General features: G+C 43.7%; 1 protein-coding gene across 9 annotated transcripts in view; it reads right to left on the reverse strand.

Moving 5' to 3' along the window:
• The window catches only part of DISC1 (DISC1 scaffold protein), a 373,398-nt gene that overhangs the window by 226,851 nt on the left and 119,580 nt on the right, over window positions 1-26,967 (reverse strand). For 7 of the 9 annotated variants that reach the window (XR_004257992.1, XR_004257994.1, XM_032242432.1 and 4 more), the window contains 2 exons: window positions 14,595-14,724; window positions 9,670-9,905 (listed from right to left, as the gene is read on the reverse strand). Coding sequence is in view for 6 of the 9 variants with exons in the window: in XM_032242432.1 (XP_032098323.1) it covers window positions 9,670-9,905; window positions 14,595-14,724 (366 nt within the window). In the remaining 3 variants the exon portion in view is untranslated. The remainder of the gene's footprint in view (window positions 1-9,669; window positions 9,906-14,594; window positions 14,725-26,967) is intronic. The other 2 variants (XR_004257993.1, XM_032242435.1) reach the window with 1 other exon arrangement.

Genomic DNA, 26,967 nt, shown 5'->3' on the forward strand with positions numbered 1-26,967 from the left:
TGATTTATCTTTAATTAACTGGTGTCTGGCTAAGAATAAGCATATGTGCTTAGTTTGCAGAGACAGTTTTAACCTTACATTTCTCTCAAGCATGTCTCAAAATCTGTTGACAAAGCAACAGATCATCCTGATTCCTAAAACTAGGGAATATTGTCAATTTCATTTCCTAAAATGTTTCTGTGGATAAACTAAAGATGGACACACTTTATTGGATTAAAAAATGCAAAAATAGACCACTGATGAACAAAATGAATGAACAGTAGGAAAAAAATCCAGTTGACTAAAAGAGTAACTAAATAAGGAATTCAAACACCAATATCATATAACTCAAAGAGGAAGCTAAGGAAATTTGCCAAAGAGGAAGCACAAAATAGTAATGACAGTGAAAGTCAAGAGGAATGCTTAACAACAATCTCTAAATACAAGACACAGCACCTCCCTGGAAGCAGCTACAGGAAATCTTGAGATTCTGTCTGGCTTTGGTTTGGGTCATCCCAGCAGCCTAGCCATCAGCACAGGGTAGATTAATCGCCCTTCCACAGCTTGAAAAAGATGTGCTCTTGACTGATTAAATTCTCAGCAAGCAAAGAGCTGGCATTTCCAACCTGGGGATATTCCCAGCAGTCACTGGAGAAGGGTCTTTCTGAGCAGAGCTAAATTACCTTCTGCTGAAAGATTTCAAAACTTCCTCACTTCTCCCAGAGTTTCAGCTCATTGTCTGAAGAAGAGTTTAGCCTGACATACTAAATTAATATCTGAAAAGTTAAAGCAAGGAATAGCAACATACAACTTACAAAAAGGAAAGAATAAGAGAATTTGATGAAGGGAACAGAAGATTGTAGAAGAAATGTAAATTATGAAGAAATTAAGTACAGAACAGTTCTCAAGGTGATAATAATGGAAACTAAAAATTGAAATTGACTAGGAGAAAGACTTAAAACAGGCCACATGCTTTCATGTTTGTGAGAGTTGACTTGCAGCTGCAATATGGGTCCTAGCTATAATCAATATAGGTCCTAGCTATAATCATTTTAAGATGACTATCCCCCATCTTTGATAATCCATGGGGCTCCAGTCAAAAATAATTAATCTAACGCCTAAATTATATAAAAGAGAAATGGATAAATCTACAAATCACAAGCCTCCAAAGAGCTACTTAAATGATAATAATACTAAGAATAATAGACTTATGTTGTAAACTTCTTAAAGGAAACAGAGAATCGTAAAATGTTAAAATACAACATTATAAAATGCATATCCACTTTTTCACCCTCCTTTGTTCTAAGTTATTCAAAAATCATTATAAATGTTACTGTAGCACAAATAAAGTCTTTTTTTAAGTCTGCAGGTAAAATAGAATTCCTCCCTTGAGTCTCTCAAATATGGTCTGTTAACCTGAAAATCACACAATTTATCAATTTAGAAAGGAGTTTGTTTCTTATAAGGGTCACAGCCTCCAATCCTAACAGCCTGGGAAGCATAGCCTCCGGCAGAAGCCATTATCAGACACTTTAAGTGGGGGACAGGTAAGACAGGAATTTAAGCATAGTAAGTTGACCAAGTATACATATTCAACAGGTTACAGCAGGAGACATGAATATTCATGAAGATGGTCCTAATACATGTATACTGAATAAGCACACATGTTACATACAACTTATGTTCACCTTGGGGTGGAGACTTAACATTTACATGTATTAATTACAATTAGGCCCTATATGTAAAAGGTCTTTTCAGAACGCAAAGGCACTTGAGTGTCTCTGTAAATAGGCCAGAAGCAGTCCATGGTTGGTCTTCATATCAGAAGAAAGTTATTGAAATCAGTACCTCTTCTAATGAAAGCTGCACCTATGGCTGGTGGAACAGGGTCAGTCAGTCAGCATCTGGCAGTGGAAGGACTGCCGTGGCTTTAATATAGCTCAGCTCAAGGCCGGTGCTTGTTTAGCTGCCAGAGAAAAAGAAAGCCCTGGTGGCAGATAGAAGGTAGTTTATTATTTTTTTTTTCAGTTGAAATAATAAGATTGATTTTACATATTTGTTTTGCTTTAGGTGCAGAAGTGTGTGACTTATCCCTGCCTGGCATGGTCTTAGTTCTTATTCATTCTTTGGTATCTTATTGCCACTGAGAGTCTGTTCTGTCAGTTCTTATGATCTCATTTTAGCACTGATGCTGGTCAGTCGTTGTGCCAAGCTACAAAAGGAAGGGTTACAACATGGCAAATCCAACCTCCCGGCCCATCGGGCCTGGAAACTCAGTTTGCATGGAGTCTCTAGCGTCTCCTTGGCCAAGAGGGAATCCACTCAGTGGTTGGGGGCTTAGGATTTCATTTTTAATTTACAATGCAATGAAAACTGGAAATTGAGGTCCTGTTTTCTTGGAAACCTCCAGATAGGGGGGATTTTCAAATCTCTTCCTTGTTTCCCAATCTTCTTCCTCCTTTACCAGATTATAGTTTAGTAAACCTTTCACACTGCCTGTAATGACAACTTTCCAGAAGAAACAGGAGGATACACAATGGCGAGGCAAGGCCTGAGCTCTGAGCAGCAGCAGCAGCGGCTGCAGTGCAGGCTTTGCTCAGGTCCATGCTCTAGGGACCCGCCCTTAGAAAAGTGCCAGCTAGGGCACCATGGCCTGTGGACGGTCATAGCCTGCCCAGGGGACTTCAAAGAGAAACTTAACATGGAGCTCCTTGGAATAGAATTATGAGGGGTTTTTAGGCTTAATTTAACTTATTTCGTAAAATTCTAAAGTGCAAATTATTGTAGAACCAGAAGGGACCTTCCACATCATCCCGTTCAAACTCTTTTCACAGATACGTATTACCGGTTCCTCTAGCCCTGGGGCGGGACCTTGCTTTCCAGTTTCTTTTCCTCTCACATTTCTTTCTTTGGAACTTCTGACAGACCTCTCTGACTTGAGACAGCTGCCTCTTCGGTCTCCCCAGGCCACCTATTTTTATATATCCCTTGGCTCCAATCCAATCAGGCAACACCAGGTACACAGAGACAACCATCCCTGGCCTGGAGGGCCGTCCATTCTGTTTTCCTTGGACCCACAGACCCCTGCTCTGCTGGGCTGGACTTCTTCCCATTGCTTGACTAAGCACTCTGTCCAAGGCCTGGTCTCTCCCAAGCCATCAGAGTGAACTGTCTTTGCATTCCTTCTGCATTAAAAACTGGCCAAAGCAGTGAGGGCACCGCTTTTATGGCTGTGTGAACTTGGACCCTCTGCAGCCTCATCTGCAAAATGGACATAAAAACATATCAGCTAAGAAACCTTACAGGGTTATTGTAAGCAAGTATGACAGTTTGTAAATAATAGAGATATTAAAATTAGCATATGAGCATCATCACCAATCTAAGAAGGACAGACAGGATAAATATGAGTGGAGAGGGCACATCTGCAGGGAGGTCCTGAACACTGCAGATGTCACCAATGCAGGGAAGCCTCACTCCAGGCACCTCCTGGCCAGCATGGCTCACACGCTTCTGTCTCACTGCATTCGCTGCTTTGGCAAATATTTATCTGCCTCATGAATTCCTGGGAAAAGCAAGATGTCTACCTTATTTTAAAAGGGGGTTGAGGGGGAAAAAAACCTGTAATCCCAGTGACCCAGGAGGCTGAGGTGGAAAGAATGCTTGAAGCCAGGAGTTCAAGAGCAACCTGGCAACACAGCAAGACCTCCCCATCTCTACAAAAAATTTAAAAATTAGCCGGGCATGGTCACATGCACCTATAATCCTAGCTAGTTGGAAGGCTGAGGCAGAAGAATCACTTGAGCTCAGGAGTAAAGGCCTGCAATGAACCATGATCATATCACTGCACTCCAGCCTGGGGGACAGAGGGAAACTCCATCTCTAAAAAAGGAAAAAAAAAAAAAAAGTCCTTACCAAAAAAAAGGAAGGGGGGGGGAATCAGAATTTCCTGGCAAAAGGCAAAGCTCCCCTCTTTCTCCAGATGATTTATAATGCTCTCAGTCCCATAAAGCCATTGTCTTGGCAAACCAATCAGGTAGAAGGCAAAGACAGAGGAGAAAGAGCCCAGAAGTGGAGATTAAAGAACAACAATCCCACGAATGGAAAAGCAGCCTGGAGGCTGCTGATGTGCTGCGGGGGTTTTCTCTGCGGTCTGGCATTATTCCGATTTGGCAGCTACCTCACACTACCCCTGTGGCAAGAGCATAAATGGGACCCCTCCCACACAGCTGCCTCCACGCAATCCTCTATGAGAATCTCTACCACCATCCTAGATTCAGGATCAGTCTTCCAGTTCAGGACTTGCTGTTTCACTGTCTCCTCACTCTAGTAAGATAAGTTGCTGAGGGGAAAGTGGAACTATTGATTTTTTTCCCATTCAGTTGTGAGCTGGTGAGTTGCATTATTTCAAATCTCACTTGCAAGGAGGGCTCACATCAGCAAAGACTGTGTGTTGTGGAGCTGAGCACAGGTGTGATGAGGATGCCTGCAGCACCCTGCATAATCAGTGCTCCTGGCCAGGGAGCCCCAGGCAGTTCAGCCAGTGGTTGGGGGTGGAGGGGGTATCACAGGCCTGGCTCCTCTCCACCCACCAGCCTCCCTAGCCCAGCCCTGCTGGGAGGCTCCCAGATTCTCCAACCAAGGCTCACCAGACCGCCTGTAACCAGGAGTTAAGTTTGTTTCACAACAATGGTTGTAAAAAGATGTGACATGTTTCTTCCAAATGCACAAACAGAGACAATTCGTCCATGAGCTGCCAGAACACATTTCACGTGAAGCACAAAAAATCCCAGGAGCTGAGGAACGAAGAACTCAACCCAGATGAATACAAGCCAGCCAAGCATTTCTAAAGAACATTAGAAAGCATCCTAGGCAGCCCTCCACGTCATCACTGTGGTTATTACTATAATGATTCCTCCCTCACTTTGCAGTTAGCCATATGCATGCTACACAAGGTCACAGGCTGCCCTCCCCTGGTTTTCCAGACACATAAAACCAACAAGCCAGGGAAGGCTGAGCTAACGGCCCTGGAGAGAGATGAGCTGCAAATCACCATTCTCCTCAATTTACGCCAAATAAATAGATGGAACCTCATGCCACACATGGAGGGACTGTGATCCAAAGAAAACCCTGGACAACGTCACCTCCTCCCTGTGTCCCCACATCTTTTCCCTCTCCTCCCTCCCCCACTGCCACATCACAATCCCATTACAGAGAATGGGAGTGAAGTCAGCATGGGTGGACCAAGGACGATGGGTTTCATGTGGGAAGAGAACCAAGCTCACTGGAGAAAAGCAGTTCTTCTAAGACCCTCACATTAAAGGAAGACTTGCAGGAGAAAATAAGGAGCTTACTTTAAAGCAGAGGGGTTGAAATCCCAGGGATGAGAGAAATTCAAATGAACACATCTTTTAAGTGGTTCCTGTCCTTTCCCGTACCCCTGCTCTGTCAGCTTCCATACTGTGGACCTCCTGATTCTCCAGCACTCAAAAAGCGTTCTCCTTTTGTTCACTGGAAGAAAACCATTTTTGTTGGCTCTACTCAAAAGGCAGCTATGATGTCTCTGGGGTGATAACACTTCATCTCCTCCTGCTAAATTATTTGATCCAGAACACAGATATTGGAAAATTCAAATGGTTTCTTTGGTTTCTATTATCATACCCAAACCAAAAATCATGGGGTGTCCTTGACCCCAGCACATGCCCTCTACTTTCAACCCAACTCTGACATTGGCCAGGGGGTTCCCAACAAGCTACAGTCAGAAATCATGGCCTCCATGCAAGCACGGGAGTCTCCCCCAGTGATACATCCAGAAATGCCATGTGCTATTAGGAAGTTTCTTTTCAAGTTCACGGGTAGTTGTCCAGAGAAGAAAGCATGTCCTTCCCTTTACAATTGCATGTTAGAAAGTTGAGTAAATCAGAAACAGACGGCACCCTGAGTTTGTAGCTGGCCTCTATGAAAATCCTCACAGATGATGATAACAGTCATGATGTTGAGTGATCTCTTTCTCCAGGTTTTGTGACAATACTAGTCTCTGTAACTTCTCTTTATAACACTTCAATATTTTCCTATTTCACAATTTGTCTGGCTCTCTCCATCTGGCCTAAGAAGAGCCTATTCTCATGAACAACAAAGGCAGCTATTGATGCATATAAGATGGGTTCATTTTGCTGAATATACCTACAGGATATTCTCCCTACGTCAGCATTTTCTAAAAGACTACCAATACTTCATAGCAAAAATTAGATTAACAGGATCATGTCCAATTAGATAAAAATACTGGACCAAGCAATCTCTCTGATGTGTTAAACCACCTGGCTTTCCATTGGCTTCTTTCAAATGTTCTGTTTCTGCAGATCCATGCTGCAGCCCATCAGCTTGGAAAACACGTCTCTTCCTTCTCAAATGGAAAGCCCACATGTTGATGATGGGTTTTTCCAGTTGATGGTTATGGCAGGGAGCAGTCTGATGCCTCACCTCCCTACGGTGGAAGAAAGGAAGCTAACCAATCAAAGTGTGCACCTACATAGCCCCAACTGCCCTCCAGATGGGGTGGTCCCTCCCTGCACCTCAAAGTAAATTAGATTGATGCCAAGGGTCACCTCTTGAGCATCATCCAGATAATGAGGATGTCTCAGGGTGGCCACACTCTAGCTGCACAAAACTCCAGTCAGTGCTGATGGCCTCTGCTCGCCATGAGTGTTCCAAAGGTCATGTTATTAACTAGTCATTCAAGTGCCCAGGTTTTTATACCTTTTTATTGCTCTGGTTTATTCCTACCCTCCCATGCAACTCTTCGTCCTTATATTGCTTTTTTTGTCTTTGAGATGGGGTCTTGCTCTGTTGCCCTGGCTGGACTACAGTGGCACAATCATAGCTCACCGTAACCTCAAACTCCTGGGCTCAAGCAACCTTCCTGCCTCTGCCTCCTGAGTAGCTAGGACTACAAGTGCTCTCGATCATGCCCGGCTAATTTTTCTACTTTATTTTTTTATTTTTGTAGAGACTTGTTTCAAATTCCTGGGCTCAAGCAATCTTCCCGCCTTGGCCTCCCAAAGTGCTGGGATTATAGGCATGAGCCACTGCTCCCAAACTCATCCTTCCATTCCCAAGATCTCCTCCTACATGAAGCCTTCCTGGTTTCTGAAACACCTTTTCCTATAGTCACCTTAGCCCAAAAACACGGCAGCCTATTCTTGACCTGACCTCTGTAACCTCAGCGGGAATATTTGGATTGGAGGATGATGGATTCTCCCCAGAGGACCCCACAGACAGCAGTGCCCCATGTTCAAGACCGTCCTCATATGTTATTTCCCTAATGGCATCATAAAATCAGAAAGCTACAACTTTTGAAATGCCTCTCAAAAGTTTAACCAATTGACCAGAGCACTGGATTACTGTGTAAAAGTCACACATTCGTGCCTTCTCTGTGACTCATCCTGAGGGAAAGGCAAGCCAGAGGACATGGGTAGAAAACCAGACCAAGTCCTGGGCCCAGTTCTACCAGCCAACCATATTGTGGAGCTCCTAATTTTAGATGAGGAAAGAGAATTAGTCATCGAAGTAGCTTCCTTGGCTCTCTAGAAGGAAACCATCTTTTACAGGTTCAGGCCCAAAGACAGCCATAGTTGTAAACAAGATGGTCTCTTACTAGCTACATCATCAGGGAAACTTTCTGAGTTTTTGTTTCCTTGCTTGCAAAGTGAGAATAACATAACAGCCTACCTGCAGCCCCAAGGCAATAGGTTGAGAATGGTTCTGAAAGTGCACGTGGGAGAGAACAAGGCTGTATTCAAGGGACCTGTTTCATTTGGATGAAAACCGACAACAATCCAAATCTCTTCCCCTTCTCCATGGGCATGAGCCATGGGTTTAGAGTTCTGCCTGGAAATATTCGGGATAGAAGGGGAATGGGAGGAGATCTGAAGTAACTCCCTAGAATAGCATGTGCTGCTTGCTTTTATAGACTGGACAGAATGTAATACATGTGGAAGACAGAAGAGTCATTTACTAAGTATGCTAAGATACATTTGGACGGGCAGTTTGAAGGCCTTCAGGAGACTGAAATTTCCATTGTAAAGACAGCAACTGGAAGCATCATAATAAAGTGCTTACTACCTTCCAGGCTCTGCTGAGAGTTTTCTATGTATTTACTTGGTTCATCCATGTAATAGCTCTAAAAGGTAGGAATCATTATCATCACCCCTTCCCTCAAATTAGCCAATAAGGGGTTGAGTAAGGAGTCAGCCTTCAACCCCAGATAATGAAGAAGCAGAGTCCGTATTCTCAGCCACTACAGGTGGTGAGTTGTAGGAAGTGTTTTCTTTAGCACAGTAGCTGCACTGACCATTGCTCCCACTCCTGGCTCTACCCATGTAGCACGTGCAGTCCTTACTGCTCATCTGCAGATCCATTTGGGTGCAAACTCACTTTTCTGTCCAGCATGTGTAAGTGTGAGTCTGTCTGTCTCAGAAATAAGAGTATGAGCTCGTGAAGGACAAGAAAGGCTGGATGCAGTGGCTAAAACCTGTAATCCCAGCACTTCAGGAGGCTAAGGCAGGAGAATCACTTGAGCCCAGGAGTTCAAAAGCAACCTGGGTAACATAGAAAGACTTTATCTCTACAAAAAAAAATAAAAACAAAAAAATAGCCAGCTGTGGTGGCCCAAGCCTGAGGTCCCAGCTCCTCCAGAGGCTGAGGCAGGGAGGATCGCTTCAGCCCAGGAGTTCAAGAGCAGCATGGGCAATATAGAGCAACTCCATTTCTGCAAAAAAAAAAAAAAACCTTTTTTAAAAATAGCCATATGTGAAGGCTCAAGCCTGTGGTCCAGAGGCTGAGGCAGAGAGGATCACTTAAACCCAGGAATCTAAGGCTACAGTGAGCCATGATTGCATCACTGTGCTCCAGCCTGGGCAACAAAGCAAGACCCTGTCTCTTAAAAAAAAAAAAAAAATGAAGGGCAAAATGTAGATGTGTATCTTATAGACATTCCACGATACAGAATACAGGGGAGGTTCTCTCTCCATAGTAGAATGGAGAAGACTAGGCTTCTGAATTAATGAACAGGCGTGTTAAGTATCACTTTTCTCTCATTAATTATGACTTTGGGCAAATTGTAACCTTCTTAAACTTTTTTTGTCACCCATAAAATGAACATAACAAGGGAAGTAACTCATAGAGTCAGCTTACCACAGTGCCGGGTACATGATAAGCACCTAATACATTTTAGCTATCAATAACAATAATAATCCGTTCTTCCAGATGGAAACTTTGTTATTGGGTGTCCCTCTCTCAATGGCTCATCTCCTCCCTTAGTGAGAGGCATAGTTCACCCGTCCCCGGATGACCGTCCTCAGCAAAAGTTTACATCAGGATCTCTAACCAACTGAACTCCAACAGTTCTCAAAGGGAGAGAAGGTTCCCTGAGGGTGTTTGTAAATGGGGAGGGTGCGTATTGGAATGGGGAGGAGCATTTAGTGGGTTGAGTGGCCAGGATGTGAAATAACTTGCAATGCTCAGGACTGCCCTATACAGTGAAGAATTTTCCCACCCGAAACACTAATGGTGCTTTCACTGAAAAATACAGACTGCTCAGGAAATGTTTAGAGATGAAAGACAGCAGACAAAATCATTCCAATGAACAGGTCAAAGAGGTGAGCGACCCAAAAGCAATTAGGGAATCACCAGTACCTCCTTATGGTTTCTGGTGGCTCTGCATGGAAGGGAATCTGACCGGCTGAGGCCAGGGTGTCCCGCAAGGCCTTGCTGACCTCCTGCAGCTGACCCAGGGGCAGCCGGCCCACCAGCGGGGTCAGGTCACAGCCCTGCCACCGGAGTTGCTGCTCTTGCTCCTCGATTTCCCTTCTCAGCTGTTGATCTTTGGCTTCCAGCACAGACATCCTTGCTTGGAGAGCTTCAATTTCTTTCTGTAGAGAATGAGGAGACCAGATTTTATAAATTAACCTTGCTCATGGCAAACTGCTCTGAGGATAATGACTCATTTAAATGAGAATTGGCCATATGCACCAGAACCACGAAGCTCCCCTTCTGAGGCAGGCAGATTTTTGGAGTTTGCTGAACTGGAAAAATCATGCCAGCTTTATATTTCTAATGAGTTGGCATAAGGAAAAACATTCCCGCCCGAGCATTAAATAACTATGGGGGGTGAGCCAAGAATTTGACTTGGAAGAACCCAGCAGATATACAAATGACTTACTTCATTTCGGATGGGGGAGTTAGGACATGGGGCAGGGAGCGTCACGTACCTGAGGTCTCAGCTAAGCAGGTAACCCCAGCCACAGACCAAAACAAGAAACGCAAGTGACCATTTGTTGGTCTGTCCCCAAACACAAGAATTCAGAATAAAGAAAAAGTTAAAAAAATCATGGCTTCTTAAGTCCATAGGACTGAAAAAAGAATGAGATGCTGCAGATAGTGCCATGCAGTATAAAGATCATGAAAATACAAATAAATGTAATTTCTACAAATATAGCAAACTGAAATCCAAATAACCCATAAAATATCTAATCTTAGGGTCAACAAACTAAACAAGCAGCAGGTAACAAACACCCACTGTGTGCACAGCGTCATAGCAGATCATCATCTCACTGCCCATATGATTCTGAATCAAAAATAAGACTCTTCATTAACATACTCTCATGTTTTGTGCTTCTAACAGCTCAAATCTAACCCTGGGTGTCTCCTCACTTCTTATTCACGTTCTCTCAGCCCCAAGGTACATCACCTACAACTTCTACTGAGGAAGGAGACCCTTAACCCTCCTAAGCTTCAAAGACCACTTCCCCCTAGACTTCTACATTGCATTTCAATAGGAGAAGTAAAGGCTGGCAGACCGGGGCACCACGCTTAATCGCACTCCTATAGATCACAGGCAGGGTGTGGAGGAATCTTTCCGGAAGGCATTGTTTTTGCTTAAACATGATCAAACCCCCACCTAGTCATGTACCCCATGCCTACCTCACGGATCAAGACCCTTTCACATATAATTTCTGAATTGTAAGCCTTTAAAAGGACAAGGATTTTCTTTGTTGGGGAGCTCAGCTGTTAAGGTATTTTCACCTGCCGCAGCTCCCGGCCAAATAAATCACCACTTCCTTCGCTGTTCCCTGATCAAGAGGTTTGTTTGGGGCTGCTCCTGCTTCACTACCTCCTGAATCCACTTCAATTATGGGAGTGGGGAGAGGAATGGGGAGTTACTAAAAAATGTCTACCAACAAGACCTTCTAGAAAAAGGTAATGCCTCAGTGTCCCCGATTGCTCCAAGATTACACCATTACTGACAAAGTCTCTCAACTAACCTCCCTACGTCCACCTTTGACTTCTCTACCCTACTCTTTTTTCTTTTAGTTTTTTTAACTGGTAAAATACACATAGCATAAAATTCACCATCTTGAGCATTTTTAAGTGTAGAGTTCAGTGGCATTAAGTACATTCACATTGCTGTACAACCATCACTGCCATCCATCCATAGAACTCTTTTCATCTTGCAAAACTGACACTCTGTACCCAATAAAAACTAATTCCCCATTCTCTTTTCCTCCAAGTCCCTAGGAATCACCATTCTACTTTCTCTATGAATTTAACTCCTCTAGGTAGCTCACCCAAGTGGAATCATACAACATTCATCCTTTTGCAACCGGTTTATTTCACTTAGCATAATGTGCTCGAGGTTCATCCATGCTGTACTGTGTGTCAGAACTTCCTTCCTTTTTAAGACTTAGTAATATTCCATTACATGTATATACACATTTTATCAGTTATCTGTTGATGAGCGTTTGACTTGTTATCAGCTTTTGGCTATTGTGAACTATACTGCTATGAGCATGGGTATATAAATATCTCTTTGAATCTCTGCATTCAATTTTTTGGAGACATATATATATATATATATACCCAGAATGGGGTGGCTGGACCACACAGCAAATCAACTTTTAAATTTTTTTTTTCTTTTTGAGACGGAGTTTTGCTCTTTGTTGCCCAGGCGGGAGTGCAGTTGGCTCTCTGCAACCTCTGCCTTCCAGGTTCAAGTGATTCTCCTGTCTCAGCCTCCCGATAGCTGGGATTACAGGGACCCGCTACCACACCCAGCTAATTTTTGTATTTTTAGTAGAGATGGGGTTTTACTATGTTTGCCAGGCTGGTCTTGAACTCATGACCTCGGGTGATTTGCCCACCTCAGCCACCCAAAGTGCTGGGATTACAGGCGTAAGCCACCGCACCTGGCCCAACTTTTAATTTTTTCAGGAAGCTGCATACTGTTTTCCATCTTGTCTTATATCCTATTCCTAATACAGTAGTCAAATTATTGACAATGTGGTCGGATCCTGTCACTTCACTGCTTAACACCATCCAGTGGTTCCCTGTTGCAACCTGAGAAAAATCCAAATCCTTTCCAGGCCCTTTAATCTCTGACTTTCTCCCCAAATTTACACTGCTCCAGCCACATGGGCCTCCAGCTGCCCTCTGAACACAAGAGGCCCACTCCCACTCTAAGCCTTCATGGTGTCCCCCTGCCCAGGATGCTCTTGTAGAAATTTCTGCAAGACCTACTCCCTCTCCTCTTTCAAGGGTTGGATTCGATCTCACTTCTCAATGAGTAGACCCTGTCCTTCACGTCACCCTAGTCCGCGTAGCTCTTATCACCCTACAACATACCAGAAAGCTAATTGAGGTATTTATTATGTTTATCACTTATTGTCTATCTCCCCATTCTCACCCCCAATAGCTCAAAAGCTCCCCAAGAATCCCAAGCATTTCAAACAGTCTGTGGCACTTAGTGAACCCTCAATAAATGCCTGTTGAATAAATGAATATTCAAGTACCTTTCCCCAGAGTGCTTCAAACACTAAGTGCCTGGGGCTAAAATTATATTCTCTACACTCTGACATTCTCAGGAACTGTGTAGACCTTTAATTGGCAAATGTTATTAAAAACCAAAAAACCGATTTCACATTTTCAGCTATCCAAACATGATAATGATGCACATTGACTATGTGAGTGCTGTTATGGGGAAATCGTTTCAAATAAATTGCCCTGACTTTTGCCTTTCTTTGCCACCTTATTCTTGTAGTGACCTAAATGGGGCAAATTCAGATAACAAAAACACTCTATGGTGGGAGCAAAGAGGGGGAAGCCTCGAGCCTACGCCAGGATTTAGACTTGGACAGAAGATCTATGCTCTTCCCATGAAGTCACGTTACTTCTAATCAATGTGTCCTCATTGCTCCCCACCCATGCTTCACTGCTCCAGGCCCAAGCAGGCACAGACCCTGTTTCAAGATTCCCTGCCTCTGGAGTGCCCTGTCAACTTCCACAGCTCTGGCTTTAACTCGGCGCTGCACCCAGATCTGTAGCCCCTCAATGATTCTTTTTTTTTTTTTTTGAGATGGAGTTTTGCTCTTGTTACCCAGGCTGGAGTGCAATGGCGCAATCTTGGCTCACCGCAACCTCCGCCTCCTGGGTTCAGGCAATTCTCCCGCCTCAGCCTCCTGAGTAGTGGGGATTACAGGCACGCGCCACCATGCCCAGCTAATTTTTTGTAGTTTTAGTAGAGACGGGGTTTCACCATGTTGACCAGGATGGTCTCGATCTCTTGACCTCGTGATCCACCCGCCTCGGCCTCCCAAAGTGCTGGGATTACAGGCGTGAGCCACCGCGCCTGGCTCGAGAATCGCAATTTTTTTTTTTTTTTTTTAAGATGGGGTTTCACCATGATGGCCAGGCTGGTCTTGAACTCCTGACCTCAGGTGATCCACCCACCTCAGCCTCCCAAAGTGCTAGGATTACAGGCGTGAGCCACCACGCCCGGCTTCGATGATTCTTAACCAACTTTGATGCACTGTTTGCGGCCAACCCTGGGCTTCCACGCAGCCGTCCCATCATTCCAGGTGTGCCTGCCTCACTCCTCTGGACTTACAACTCTCTCTCTTAACAACTGCAGTTCACCATCTACCATGATAGGGATTTCCATAAAGGATTTTCACAGCACAGATGACTTTCTGCCTTTCAAAGGAAGCTTCTAAAGGTCAAAATGATAAGAAGTGGCAAACTGGCCTGGCAGACAAGAAAAGCATATTCAAAAGGTAATGAGGAATATCGAAAACAGGCTCAAACGCTGCTGAGCTTTCAACCCTCATTTGTAATGAGATTCCTACAAGCCCTCTAGTCATTCCCACCATCTCTCAGTTTTGTACTCCCTGGCTTGACAGCCAACGCTCTAATTGCCACACTTGAGCAAAGCAAAACCCCATTTGGCTGCATTTGGTTTAAATGGATAAGAAAAATGCCGGCTGGGCAAGGTGACTCATGCCTGTAATCCCAGCACTTTGGGAAACTGAGGCAGGAGGATTGTTTGAGCCCAGGAGTTCAAGAGCAGCTTGAGCAACATAGTAAGACCTGATCTCTACTAAAAATAAACAAAGTTAACCAGGCATGAGGGGCATGCCTGCAGTCCCAGCTACTTGGGAGGCCGAGGTGGGAGAATCACCCAGGAACTGACTGCGCCACCACCCTCCAACCTAGGCAACAGAGTAGGACCTTGTCTCAAAGAAAAGAAAAATGCCACCATATTTCTTGAGTATCTTTCACCTGCTCACCTGTAATTGCTGCTTTTCTTGAAGAAGCCAATCTCGTCTCGTGATGGACACGCGCAAGTTGTCCTGAGCAGTGGGTTCCAACAGCCTGGGCTCCATTCTGAGTGGGGCCTGGGTGTCATCTCCGCTGGCCCTTAAAATAACACATACCTATTGGTACAGGTACGGGGAAGCTGAAATCCTCATGTTGACAAGAATTTTAGAGTAAGAAACTTCACCAACTCGCCCCCAGCTGTTCTCATCCTTAGAAGGGTTCCCACCTGTTTTCAGGATGAGCTCTTTAATGTAAGTTTCTACCTTAATTACAATCTCTTGGGGATTTTCCTTTTTCACCTGTTTCTTATTAATTTGGGGGACTATAACCAGACCTTTATTCAAAATGATTAGGAGTGCTGAATTCACTCTTACTATTTCTGAAATTCACCAGTTCCCTTACCTTTACGCCATCTACCTTTCCTCTGCTCATTTAGAATCTTCCACTTTGCACTAATATTTGAGTCACTCGTCAATGAGAGGTTGTCACTGAGGGTTTCAGAAGATTTGCTCCCATGATCAGCTTTAATCACAGGGAAATATACTTCTTGCAGAGACTACGTCACATTTTTTTTATTCCCGGCACTTATCACAGGGTTGAACTTAATAAAATTAAGCGAAGAGTTCTAGAAAATGCAACTGAGCTCCTGGCAGCGTTTTCATCTATTTCCTGAAATTTTCACTGGATAACTTTCTCTTTTTTTTTTTTTTTTTCGAAATGTTTTCTCACTAGGATGCCCAGGCTGGAAAGCAATGGCACAGCCTTGGCTCACTGCAACCTCCGCTTTCCGAGTTCAAGCAATTCTCCTACCTCAGCCTCCTGAGTAGCTAGGACTACAGGCATGCACCACCAAGCCTAACTAATTTTTTGTATTTTTAGTAGAGATAGGGTTTCACCGTATTGGCTAGGTTGGTCTCGAATTCCTGATCTCAAGTGATCCTCCCTCCCCTGCTTGCCAAAGTGCTAGGAATACAGGTGTGAGCCACCACACCCAGCCCTTAATCTTTTTTAATGTGGCTACTAGATCATTTAAAATCATGTATGTGCCTTGCCCTAGATTTTACTGTGCTAGCCAATAAAATCTAGGGCAAGGCACATACATGATTTTAACTGATGTATGTGCCTTGCACTAGATTTTATCCAAACAGGGCCAAATACCAGGGCTGACCTTGATGGAGATTAAAAGGAGGGGTAACTGATTTGCAGATGCTTGCGTGCCAGAAAAGATTGCTAAAAGACTGTCAAAACCACTTAAAACCTGTTAGGCTCCTTCGCTTATTCTTGCCAGAGTTGACATATTTGGTGACTGTGATGCTGGTGAAAATGTGGCACAGGCTTGGACCTTACGTTGGTGAGCTGTCTTTACAGGAGACTTGGTGGGTTTTGCCACCAAAGAATGACAAATTCATCCTTAAAACATTCCATTTCTAACTCAATGCAGGTGGGAGGAAAAACTATTTACCCTAAGCAAAACTACATCAACAATTCAAAGAAGCTATGTCTAAGAAAACATCATCAACTAAAACTAAAAGGCAAATGACGAGTTGGGAAAAATATATTGCCACACATATGGCAGAAAAAAAGGATAATATTGCTAATTTAGAAGAAGTTCTATCAAATTAAGAAGGAAAAGACACGTGGACCAGCCAGAAATTCCAAAAGAAAAAAAAAGTATTACGGCTGAGCGTGGTGTTGCACACCTGTAGTCCCAGCTGCCTGGGAGGTTGAGGCAGAGAATTGCTTGAGCCTAGGAATTTGAGACCAACGTTGGCAACATAGCAAGACCATCCCCAACCTCAAAAATAAGTGAAGCAAAACAAAACACCAAAAATGAATTGCAACGTGTTAAGGAAAATGATTATCATCCAAAGATGGCTTTAAATGCAAATCCAAACAGCATAAAATATCATCTTTCACCTAACAAACTGGCCTGGCAAAGGTTTTCCAAACCATAAGTCTTTGGTGAGAGTAGGGAATAAGAATGAGACTTAAAATTAAATATAACTTGGGATTCTACATTCCCACATCTAAGTACCGATTGCATGTAAATAATCATAGTTTTTTTTTTTTTTTTTGGGGGGGGGGGGGTTGGTTTGTTTTTTGTTTTGTTTTGTTTTTTTGAGACAGAGTTTCACTCTTGTTGCCCAGGCTGAAGTAGAATGGTGCGATCTTGGCTCACTGCAACCTCTGCCTCCTGGGTTCAAGTGATAAGCGATTCTCCTGCCTCAGCCTCCCTAGCTGAGATTGCAAGCACCCACCACCATGCCTGGCTAATTTTTGTATTTTTAGTAAAGACAGGGTTTCACCATATTTGGCCAGGCTGGTCTCAAGCTCCTAACCTCAGTGATCCCACTCGCCTCGGCCTCCCAAAGTGCTGGGATTACAGGCAGGAGCCACCACACCCGGCCTTCATCATCACAGTTTTACACAAATATTACCTACAAAAACCATCTTTTTTCTCAGTAGCCCAAGACTGGAAATAATCGTACACCAGCATCAGGACCTCTTAGCAATGCTAAGTAGCCACTAAAATTAGGTCACACAAGAAGATACATTGACCTGGAAATGTTCACTATTTATTGCTACGTTTTCTAAAGCAGGTTTTATGGCAAAATGTATAAACCATTGTAAAAATATTGTTAGCATGTATATAAAATTTAAAAAATATATTCACCAAAATGCTATCAGCTCTTATCTCTGGGTGGTGGGATCACTTCTTTCAGTTGATCTTTCTAAAGTTTCTGTAGTAAGCATGCATCATTTTTACAACTGTAACATAAAATGTTTGCCAACACACACTAAGTAGCTGCACTTTTGATTTGAATATTTTAACACAGCCAATCAGTCTTGTAGCTCTTGAACATGCCTGAGTTTTAAATAAATCACATCAATAACCTCATCTTCAAGGTCATCTTCCCTTGCAGAGGAGCAGATTATCTGTAGCTTCTGACACTTGCAGGCATAAACTCAGTATCCTGAAAGGGCCAAATTAAACCTATCCCCTCCTCCCGTGGAATCTCCCACACAGCTAGATCTTGTCTGCCACCTTTGTACTTATTTCAGGGCTCAACGAGGAGACGCGTGAAGCTGCATGTTCTTATTTATATATTAACACAGGGTCGCACTACCTCCGCATTTCTTAGAAAAGAAAATGAGTAACTGATCCTAATATATGTTGTGCTATGTTTGCCTCCTTTCACTCCTACCGCATTTCATTCATTCATTCAGAAAAAGAAACAACATTACTGAGCTCCCCTGCTATGTACTATGGATTGTGCTTGGCGCTGGGGGCACAATGGTGAACAGGACTTGTTCTTCCATGGAGCAGGGGAGACAAATGCATCAGCAGAAAAATTGCAAGGCAGTGAAGAAATGGGCAATGCAAGGCACAGACCAACAACGGTGGACTTTAAAGCTGGGGGAGACTCTCCCCCTTGCTGAGTCTTAACTTACAAAATAAGTGAACAATACACTTACAAAATAAGTGAACTGACCAACCATGGTGCAGTGAAGCAGGCTTTACATTTTTAGAAACAATACTAGAAAATATGTCACCTCAGTTTTTCTAAGATAGAAAATAGCAGTTACAGAAAAAGGAACCTTACTTTTGTTCCCATGTCTAACACATCAGATTATCTGAATAACCCTAATGGTCACTTATTGTAACATAAGATGCAATTTAGAAATCTATTCCTTGTTTCATGTGTTTAAAGGCAAATAGTGGCCGGGCGTGGTGGCTCGCAGTCCTTTGGGAGGCCGAGTCAGGCAGATCATGAGGTCAAGAGATCGAGACCATCCTGGGTAACACGGTGAAACCCTGTATCTACTAAAAATACAAAAAATTAGCTGGGCGTGGTGGCAGGCACCTGCAGTCCCAGCTACTCGGGAGGCTGAGGCAGGAGAATCAGTTGAACCCTGGAGGCAGAGGTTGCAGTGAGCCGAGATAGCACAACTGCATTCCAGCCTGGGTGACAGAGCGAGACTCTGTCTCAAAAAAAAAAGAAAAAAAAAAGGCAAATAATAATAGCAGCATAGCAGCAGCAACAAAAATCGTTAAACTGATAAAATAAACCACTATGAATTGAGAATGTTCTGTATACCAGAAGATGAAGACGCTATTATGCCAGTTTTACTGATGAGGAAACCAAGTCCCAGGGGGTCAGAGTCTAGCCCACGGCCACACAGACAGCAGGAAGCAGAGTTTAGGAGTCAGTGCAGATCAGGCTGAGTCCCAGTTCCAGTTCTTTCCCAGATACTACATGTCATTAGGTTCTCAGCAAGCCCAGGAACTTCCGTCTCCCCTGCCTTCCAGTCACCATCCACACACACCCATTGTTTGAGTCCTCTTGCTGGCTCTCAGCAGGGTAGTACAACGTGGGGTGTGCACGGGACGTGGAGATAGAGGCCACCCTTTGGGTCTTGGTTCTACCTTCTTCATGCTGTGTCGCTGGACTTGCCTAATCCCTCTGAATCTTACTTTCTTTGCTTTTAAAATGAGAATGACAATGACGATGACAAGAATGCCTTCCCTATGTAGCGAACTATGGGAACAAATCGATTTGACAAATGACCTCTGGGCATCTACTGTTTACAGACCCCATCCTCACACTGGGGCTGTTTGGGGATGGAGACAGAACTAACTTCCTCAAGAAGCTTGCGTTGGTTGATCTCCCCAGCATCTCAATATTGCATCAGGAAAACATACTGCACTCCTCTCCAAAATACCCACTTCCTATACAGAGTAACAAAAATGAAAGGTGTGGGCCAGGTGTGATAGCATAAGCCCGTAATCCCAGCACTTTGGGAGGCCAGGGCAGAAGGATCACTTGAGCTCAGGAGTTCTAGTACAGCCTGGGCGAGACAGTGAGACCTCATCTCTACAAAAAAATTAAAAATTAGTCAGGCATGGTGGCACATACTTGTAGTCCCAGCTACTCAGGAGGCTGAAGTGGCAGGATCAGTTGAACTCAGGAGGTAGAGGCTACAGTGAGCTATGATCATGCTGCTGCACTCCAGCCCGGGGAACAGGACAATTAAGAAGGAAGGAGGGAAGGAAGGAAGGAAGGAGGGGGGGAGGGGAGGGGAGGGAAGGGAGAAAGGAGGGAGGGAGGAAAGAAAGGGAGAGGAAGGAAGGAAAGTGAGAGAGGAAGGGAGGGAGGGAGAGAGGGAGGAAGGGAGAGAGGGAGGGAGGGAAGGAAAGAGAGAAGAAAGGAAGGAAGGAGGGAAGGAAGGAAGGAGGGAAGAGACAAAAATGTGTCTGAGGATCTTTATGTGTGTCGAAAAAAGTATCTGGAACAAAACCACCCTCAGCTACTGATGTCTGTGGGAATGAAATGCACTTCCCCCTCTGGCTCCAGAGTCTCCACCTGTTTGCACAGTTCCTCATTCCTGACTATGAACCAGGGGAGGGAAGGGATTGAGCGTATCTCATGGTGATGACCCCAGTGCCTGGCACTGAGTAGGGGCTTAGCAAATATTTATTGAATGGTTCAATGAGTCTGTGCCCTAGAAAATCCAGAAGTCGTTTATATTCACTTTTCTATTGCATTGGATCATTCATTTGCACTAATTTATTTCTCAATTTGCTCTGCTTATGCTAATATTAAGAGTTTCTTGAATTTCCTAAAGAGATACCATCTGGGTCAGGATGAGAGCCATTGAAGGAAATCAACACAGAATTGAAAATTAGCTACAGAGGGGCTACAGGTGGGAAACTGGGAATTCTCTACATTATCATTAATCACATTCATTACTTAATCCATAAGAAAATCCCCTGTGATTAACGAAAACTACTCTGTCTGCCTCTCATATTCTTACTCCAGGTAGAGAAAGGGATCCACAGACGGCTGAGTGATGGCCCCAGGACGCACTGTAGCACAGTAATGAAGCAAGGGACGGGCTTCTGAGTCAGGCTTCCTCTGTTCTGCAATGTTGTCCCCTTTACATTTAATAATTCTCAATGTGTAATCCCTAATGTCACTGCAAATTAGCATTGCTGCTGTAAACTAATCAGTATGCAAAATGAGCAAATCCCTCAGGGCAAGAATTAAAAACATGCAGGGTAGAGTGTTAAAACAGCACTCAGTACCAGTGGGGACTCAGGTGTCCAAGATCACACCCAGACCCAGAGTTTCATACAGGTCTCCACTGGGACCAGCCCAATAATACCTGAAAAATCTTGGCCTTTCTACGCTACTGTCTTTTCCAATGATTTAAAGGAGGATAAAATCCATTCATAAAATAAGATCCTATATTGCAGAAAAAATTAGCTCCAAATTGCACAGGAAAAATGTTTTCATTGCATTGATAACTTCTTCAGTGTGACTGTTGTGAATGCATATTTCAGGAATATTGAAAAAGGAATGAAGAAATCATCGAGGTAGCCACATTCCTTGGGAAACTTTCATTGTTCTATACAGTTTTATCCCACTCATAGAAATGACCGCCCTCCAAGAGAGACACATGAATATTTATTTGGGTTAATAATGGTTACGCCTGATGCCACCAGCCTCAGGACAGACTTCAGTTGAATTTGATCGAAGAGGATGATATGGGATACCTTTATCTGGGGGTTATTTAAAATCCAGTAGTTCCAAAACAAGTCCTGAGGAGTCCTCTGTGGCTCACAACTTATTTTTCCCCTCTTGTCCTTTCTTCCTTCTAGACGCCATGACAAAGGGTCTGGAGCTGGTCTCCTGGAAGTGGGACATAGGGCACACCACTGTTCCTTGTGGTTCAGTGATCTGATCTGATATGAGGTTCAGAAATACACCTGGTATGTTGGTAATAACTTTTTTTGAGACGGAGTTTCACTCTTGTTGCCCAGGCTGGAGTGCAATGGTGTGATCTCAGCTCACCACAACCTCCACCTGCTGGGTTCAAGTGATTCTCCTGCCACAGCCTCCCAAGTAGCTGAGATTACAAGCATGAGCCACCACGCCTGGCTAATTTTGTATTTTTAGTAGAGATGGGGTATCCCCATGTTGGTCAGGCTGGTCTTGAACTCCCAACCTAAGGTGATCCGCCCGCCTCAGCCTCTCAAAGTGCTGGGATTACAGGCATGAGCCACCGCGCCCAGCCTACAAATATTTTTTTCTTAGCAATGGGGTCTTGCTCTGTCAGTCAGGCTCGAGTGTTGTGGTGTAATCATAGCTCACTACAGCCCGAAACTCCTGAGTCCAAGCACTCCTCCTGACTTAGCTTTCCAATTAGCTAGGACTACAGGTGTGTGCCACCACATTTGGCTAGTTTTTTGTTTTGTTTTGTTTCGTTTGTGGAGATGGGGGTCTCATTATGTGGCTCAGGCTCGTCTCAAACTCTCGGTCTCAAGCAACCCTCCTGCCTCAGCCTGCCAAAGAGCTGGGATTTCAGGTGTGAGCCATCATGTCCAGCCAGTAATGAAAATTTTTATGTTGTATGATAGCCATCTCATTTTACATCCCGGGTAAAATGTGTCTGTAAACAGTTATTTTCTGGACTCATACAGTGTACCTTGATTCTAATTTCCAGAGCTTAGAGCCAACCATCACTGAACTCTGTTACACTGAATGCTGTGATGGTCCCTACATGACAACCAAAGGGAAATAAAGAATCACGTTTCACGGCCAGGCAAGGTGGCTCATGCCTGTAATCCCCACATTTTGGGACGCTGATCACTTGAAGTCTGGAGTTTGAGACCAGCCTGACCAACATGGAGAAACCCTGTTTCTACTAAAAATACAAAGTTAGCCAGGTGTGGTGGCGCATGCCTGTAATCCCAGCTACTCGGGAGGCTGAGGCAAAAGAATCACTTGAACCTGGGAGGCAGAGGTTGCGGTGAGCCAATATCATACCATTGCACTCCAGCCTGGGCAACAAGTGTGAAACTCCATCTCAAATGTGTGTGTGTGTGTGTGTGTGTGTGTGTGTGTGTATATATATATATATATATATATATATATATATCTCATATGTTTCAAAGGCAATTAAGGAACACTTGGTCAGAGGAAGAATGAGTCTGTCCAAAAGCATCACAGGGCTGCACAACATTCATCTTCTCTGTTCCCATCTCAAAGGAAGTATTCGTGTGGGAAATATGTGGACAAGCAAACTGGGGCTCTGCCTTGATAAGCCCCACTGGAAAGCCATAGTGGACTTTTGTTTTAAAGTTTGTTGTATTTTGTTTGCTTGAGTTTGAAGCTATCCATTGGGAAAAGGTCTTTGACAAAGAACATTTTGTGTGCACATGCACACGAACACATGCACGCACACACACAACTTAGGTTACAAATACGACCAGTTTTCATGTACGCGTTGGTGAAGATCCAGTGGAAAAATGCATGGGAATAGTTAGAGAAATGCAATGTATTCATGAGAAAATTATCATCCAAATGTGTGATAGTAGGCTAACCCTCTCTCTTGGGAGAAATGAAAAATAACTTTCCTTTGACTGGGTGAAAGACACAGTAGGAACAGAAGCCTCTCCTCTTCTGATCCCTTTTGTCACAGGATATGGAGGAGGAATTTTCCTGTTGCTCCAGAGTTGGAAACCAAAGCTGAAGGGCGTAGACCTAAATGCCCTGTGTTCTGAATCTCTAGTGTTGGAGTGGGGCATCCTACCCCTGGGGCTGCTCAACCAGCACCGCTGCAGTCAACCTCCACTCTCAATCCCCACCCACCTGTTGGCCATGTAGGAAATGGAGTCTTCACGAGAGATGCGTTTTTCTCCCCTGTCCTATGGTTTGCCAGTCCAAACCTGGCCCACATGGGAGAAAACTCTTCTATCAACCCAGTGGGAAAAAAATCCACTAGGGTCACTCATAAAGATTGGGGGTGCCCTGCAAGAAGGAAGACTGACAACTAATCCTCCAACGTGGATATCTGTCTGTGTTTAGGTTCTCCTAGCAGCAGAGCCTGAGACAGGGACCTGAGTGCAGGTTGTTTTTTGAAGAAGTGATCCCCAAGAAACTGGAGTGAGAAAGAGGAAAATTGAATAAAAGGTTCATTATGGAGCTGATTACCACATGGGCAAATGGAACCCAATAGGCAAACGATTCTTAGTAGTAGGAATCTTCTAGAAAATTTAAAAAAAAAAAAAAAATGTGTGGAGCCTGCCTCAGAACTGTTCCCTGAGAGGCTGGGTAGGCTGGGGCACTGAGCGAGGGTCCCTCTCAGGACAGTATCCACCCCCACCCCTCTTCACGCAGCTTCCGAGGAGAACACCTGTGCAGACAGGCCGGATAGGCCTGTTGGGTGCCTTAGTGGAAAGCCGACAGTGAGCAGGGCTCCCAGATGTGGAGGAAATCGTAGGGAGGCCAAGGGATTGGGACACAGGGCACCAAAACTGTCTGCTGCAACATTGTTGAAGCAACTCACTTCTTTTGTGTCGCCGCCCCCTCAAGCAGGGACAAAGGAATTAGAGAGAGCTAACAGGGCAGAGAGGGTCTGTTACGGGGTGGCCTGAGCAAACACCATTCGTTGTGACAGAGACACATGAACTTCCCACGGGAATCGAGTGGACATCACGAAAGTTATTCCTCGAACAAGAAAACCCATTGGGCCAGGGGACCCCATAGAAGAGGGGTCAAATGATTTGAGTACCGATATCTGCCATCAGAGGAACCTGGTTTACCCCTGAAGGTAGTTAAAACTCTCCAGGCTGCTGGCAGGATCTGAACATATCAAGGGTGACCCAGGGTGCTCTTCTACATAAGTTCAGAGGATTAAACAGTGTTTTTCAAAAAGTTGAATTACATTGTGATTTTTAAGAACAAAGTGACAATAAAAATAATAACACACAAAGTATCTGATTGTATCTGGCTGTTTACAGCTTCTTAAATCTTATCCTAAACTACATTTTCTTAATCTGGGAGCCAAAGACCCTCTAAGGAGTGAACGAATAACTCAGAAGACCTGTGAGTCTCCTGAAACCACACTCAATAGTTTGCGTACATATACATACATGGTTTCGCAATAGAGGAAGTCTATAGCTTTCATCAGCTTCTCAAAATAAATAAATACTTGATCCCAGAAAGGTTAACAGGAACTTATTTGCGTTATTAATTAGTATCTAAATTTTTTCATGTTGATACAACTATTCTATTTCTACAGGAAAAGCACCACTCATTCAAAAATACTATATTTCACCTTTGATGCAGAGGAAGAGCCTGTGAGAGCTGTTTCTGTCCAGGCTCTGGGCTGTGTGGGCTTCAGCCTGGCACCATAGCCCCCTGGTGGTCACTGTGAAAACTGCAGTGGGTACTTAGCACACTGAAAGGTTTTTAAAAATTATTAGTAATTATGTAATTGTGTTAATATGCATTAGAAAAATTTCAGAAAGTTAATTTCAACTCATTATTTTCTAGTTATGGCGATAATAAGACAGGTGGATTTAGCAAAAGAAAAGCGAAGATAAAACACAAATAACTGAAGTTTAGAAATCAGTGATCTAATTTAATCCCCTTATTTTCTGATGAGGGGAGTGGAATTTGGAGAGATTTGATAACTACACCAAGCCATATACAGCTGGTTAGTGGAAGAGAAAGGACCAGAATTGACCTCCTATCCAAGGTTCTGTCAAGATTCTGTGCAACCCTTCTTGCTGGTAATTTCAGAAGAAAAGCTGTAGGCGCATTTTCCTCTAGGGCCACTGAATCCCAATAAAGTGCAGTCAGTCTCTCTCTCTCTCTCGATATTCTCATATACGTTTGTGAACCTATATATAGCTACATATGCATACGTGTCACACATTATGTCACACACATTCACACATTAAATGAATACAGAACACAGATTACGGGCCAAACACTGTTCTAGTCTCTAGAAATAGATAGATAAATATAATACAGTCTTGTCCTCAAGGAGCTTATCATCTGTCAGAGTAAACAGATATTCAAGAAAACAGGTTTATTTAAGTCCTAAGCAGAAATGAAGTCATTCAAGGTGTGCTGTCATTCAAGGGCGAGGGGAGATGGTGTGCCTGATGAGCAGAGCTTTGCAAGAATATTAGTTTACTAAGTCTGGAAGAACGGGCAATAGTTGGTGACCACAATGGGCCATGAGCAAGATCATAGAATCTACAAACATTCAGAACATGAGGGTAACTTACAACACTTCTGTAAGGCTCTACTGCAGATGCTGGTAATGGCTAGTTAAATGCAGGGGCTGGATCACGAAGTATCTGGATATCATGCTAAGCAACATGAATTTTATCCTGCAAGCAATGGGAAGCCATTAAGCAAAATGTAATATTTCTATCATGTCCTTGTGGAAGATGAATGAGAGGCGGTAATAATGGAATCAGAAATGCCAGCAAGGAGACCACTGCAATAATCCAGATTTAAATTGTTAAAGAGCAGAACTAAGGCATTGTTGTGCAGGTGAGACAAGTGAGTGGGAATGAGAAAGACAGTGGAAGGAACAGGACTTGGTGACCAGTGACTGCAGGGAGGGATGGAAAAGGGGGAGCCAGAGATGCCTCAGAGTCCTTGCTTGGGTAACTGGGTAAATGGCAGTGAAAGTCACTGAGACTGGGGATGTAGGAGAAGGAACTGAATGGGGAGAACAATAGTAAATTTAATTTAAAAGACAGTAAACTTAGTAAAAGGCAAGGATAAAGAGATGGTAACTTTAAGGACAAAAACATACTAAATTTAGTAAAGATAAGGGAGATGCTCAACGGAAAACTGAATTGTGGACTGGAACTCTGGAAATAAATCAGGGCTAGAGATAGAAATTTGATAAAAATTAGTATAGAAACAGTATCTTAATCCTCAGAGCATTTGAGACCACCCAGAAATAAGATACAAAGTGAGAACAGAGGAAAAGCTAGAACAGAAGACAGAGGAACATCAATATTAGAGAAAGGAGCCAGGAATGGTGGTTCACGCCTGTAATCCCAACACTTCAGGGGCCCAAAGTGGGAGAATTGCTTGAGCCCAGGAGTTCAAGACCAGCCTGGCCAACATAGTCAGACCCTATCTCAAAAAAAAAAAAAAAGAAAAAGAAGAAGAAGAAAGGGAGAGAAGGAGCTCAAAAGACATTAAGAAAAATGGCCAGAAAGGTAGCAAGAAGACCAGGAACGGTGAAATCATGAAAGCCAAGGGGAGCTTGAGTTTTAAGAATGAATTTAAATATTCTAGACACTGCCATGATAAATAGCAGAAAAATAATTGAAAGATGCCTTTTAAATTTAGCTAATAGAAAGTCATTGCTGACTTTGATAGAAATCCGAAGAGTGATAGAGACAGAAACCAGGTCACAGTGGGCTCAAAACGTGAACGGAACATAAAAGCACAGTATACAGACAACTCCTGTGAGGACAAGAAAAGAGGGTGGTAGCTCATGAAGTAAGCCAACAGCTAA

This window comes from Sapajus apella, unplaced genomic scaffold, assembly GCF_009761245.1.
Source record: "Sapajus apella isolate SASKATOON/1434 unplaced genomic scaffold, GSC_monkey_1.0 scaffold49, whole genome shotgun sequence".
NCBI classification, from domain to species: domain Eukaryota; kingdom Metazoa; phylum Chordata; class Mammalia; order Primates; family Cebidae; genus Sapajus; species Sapajus apella.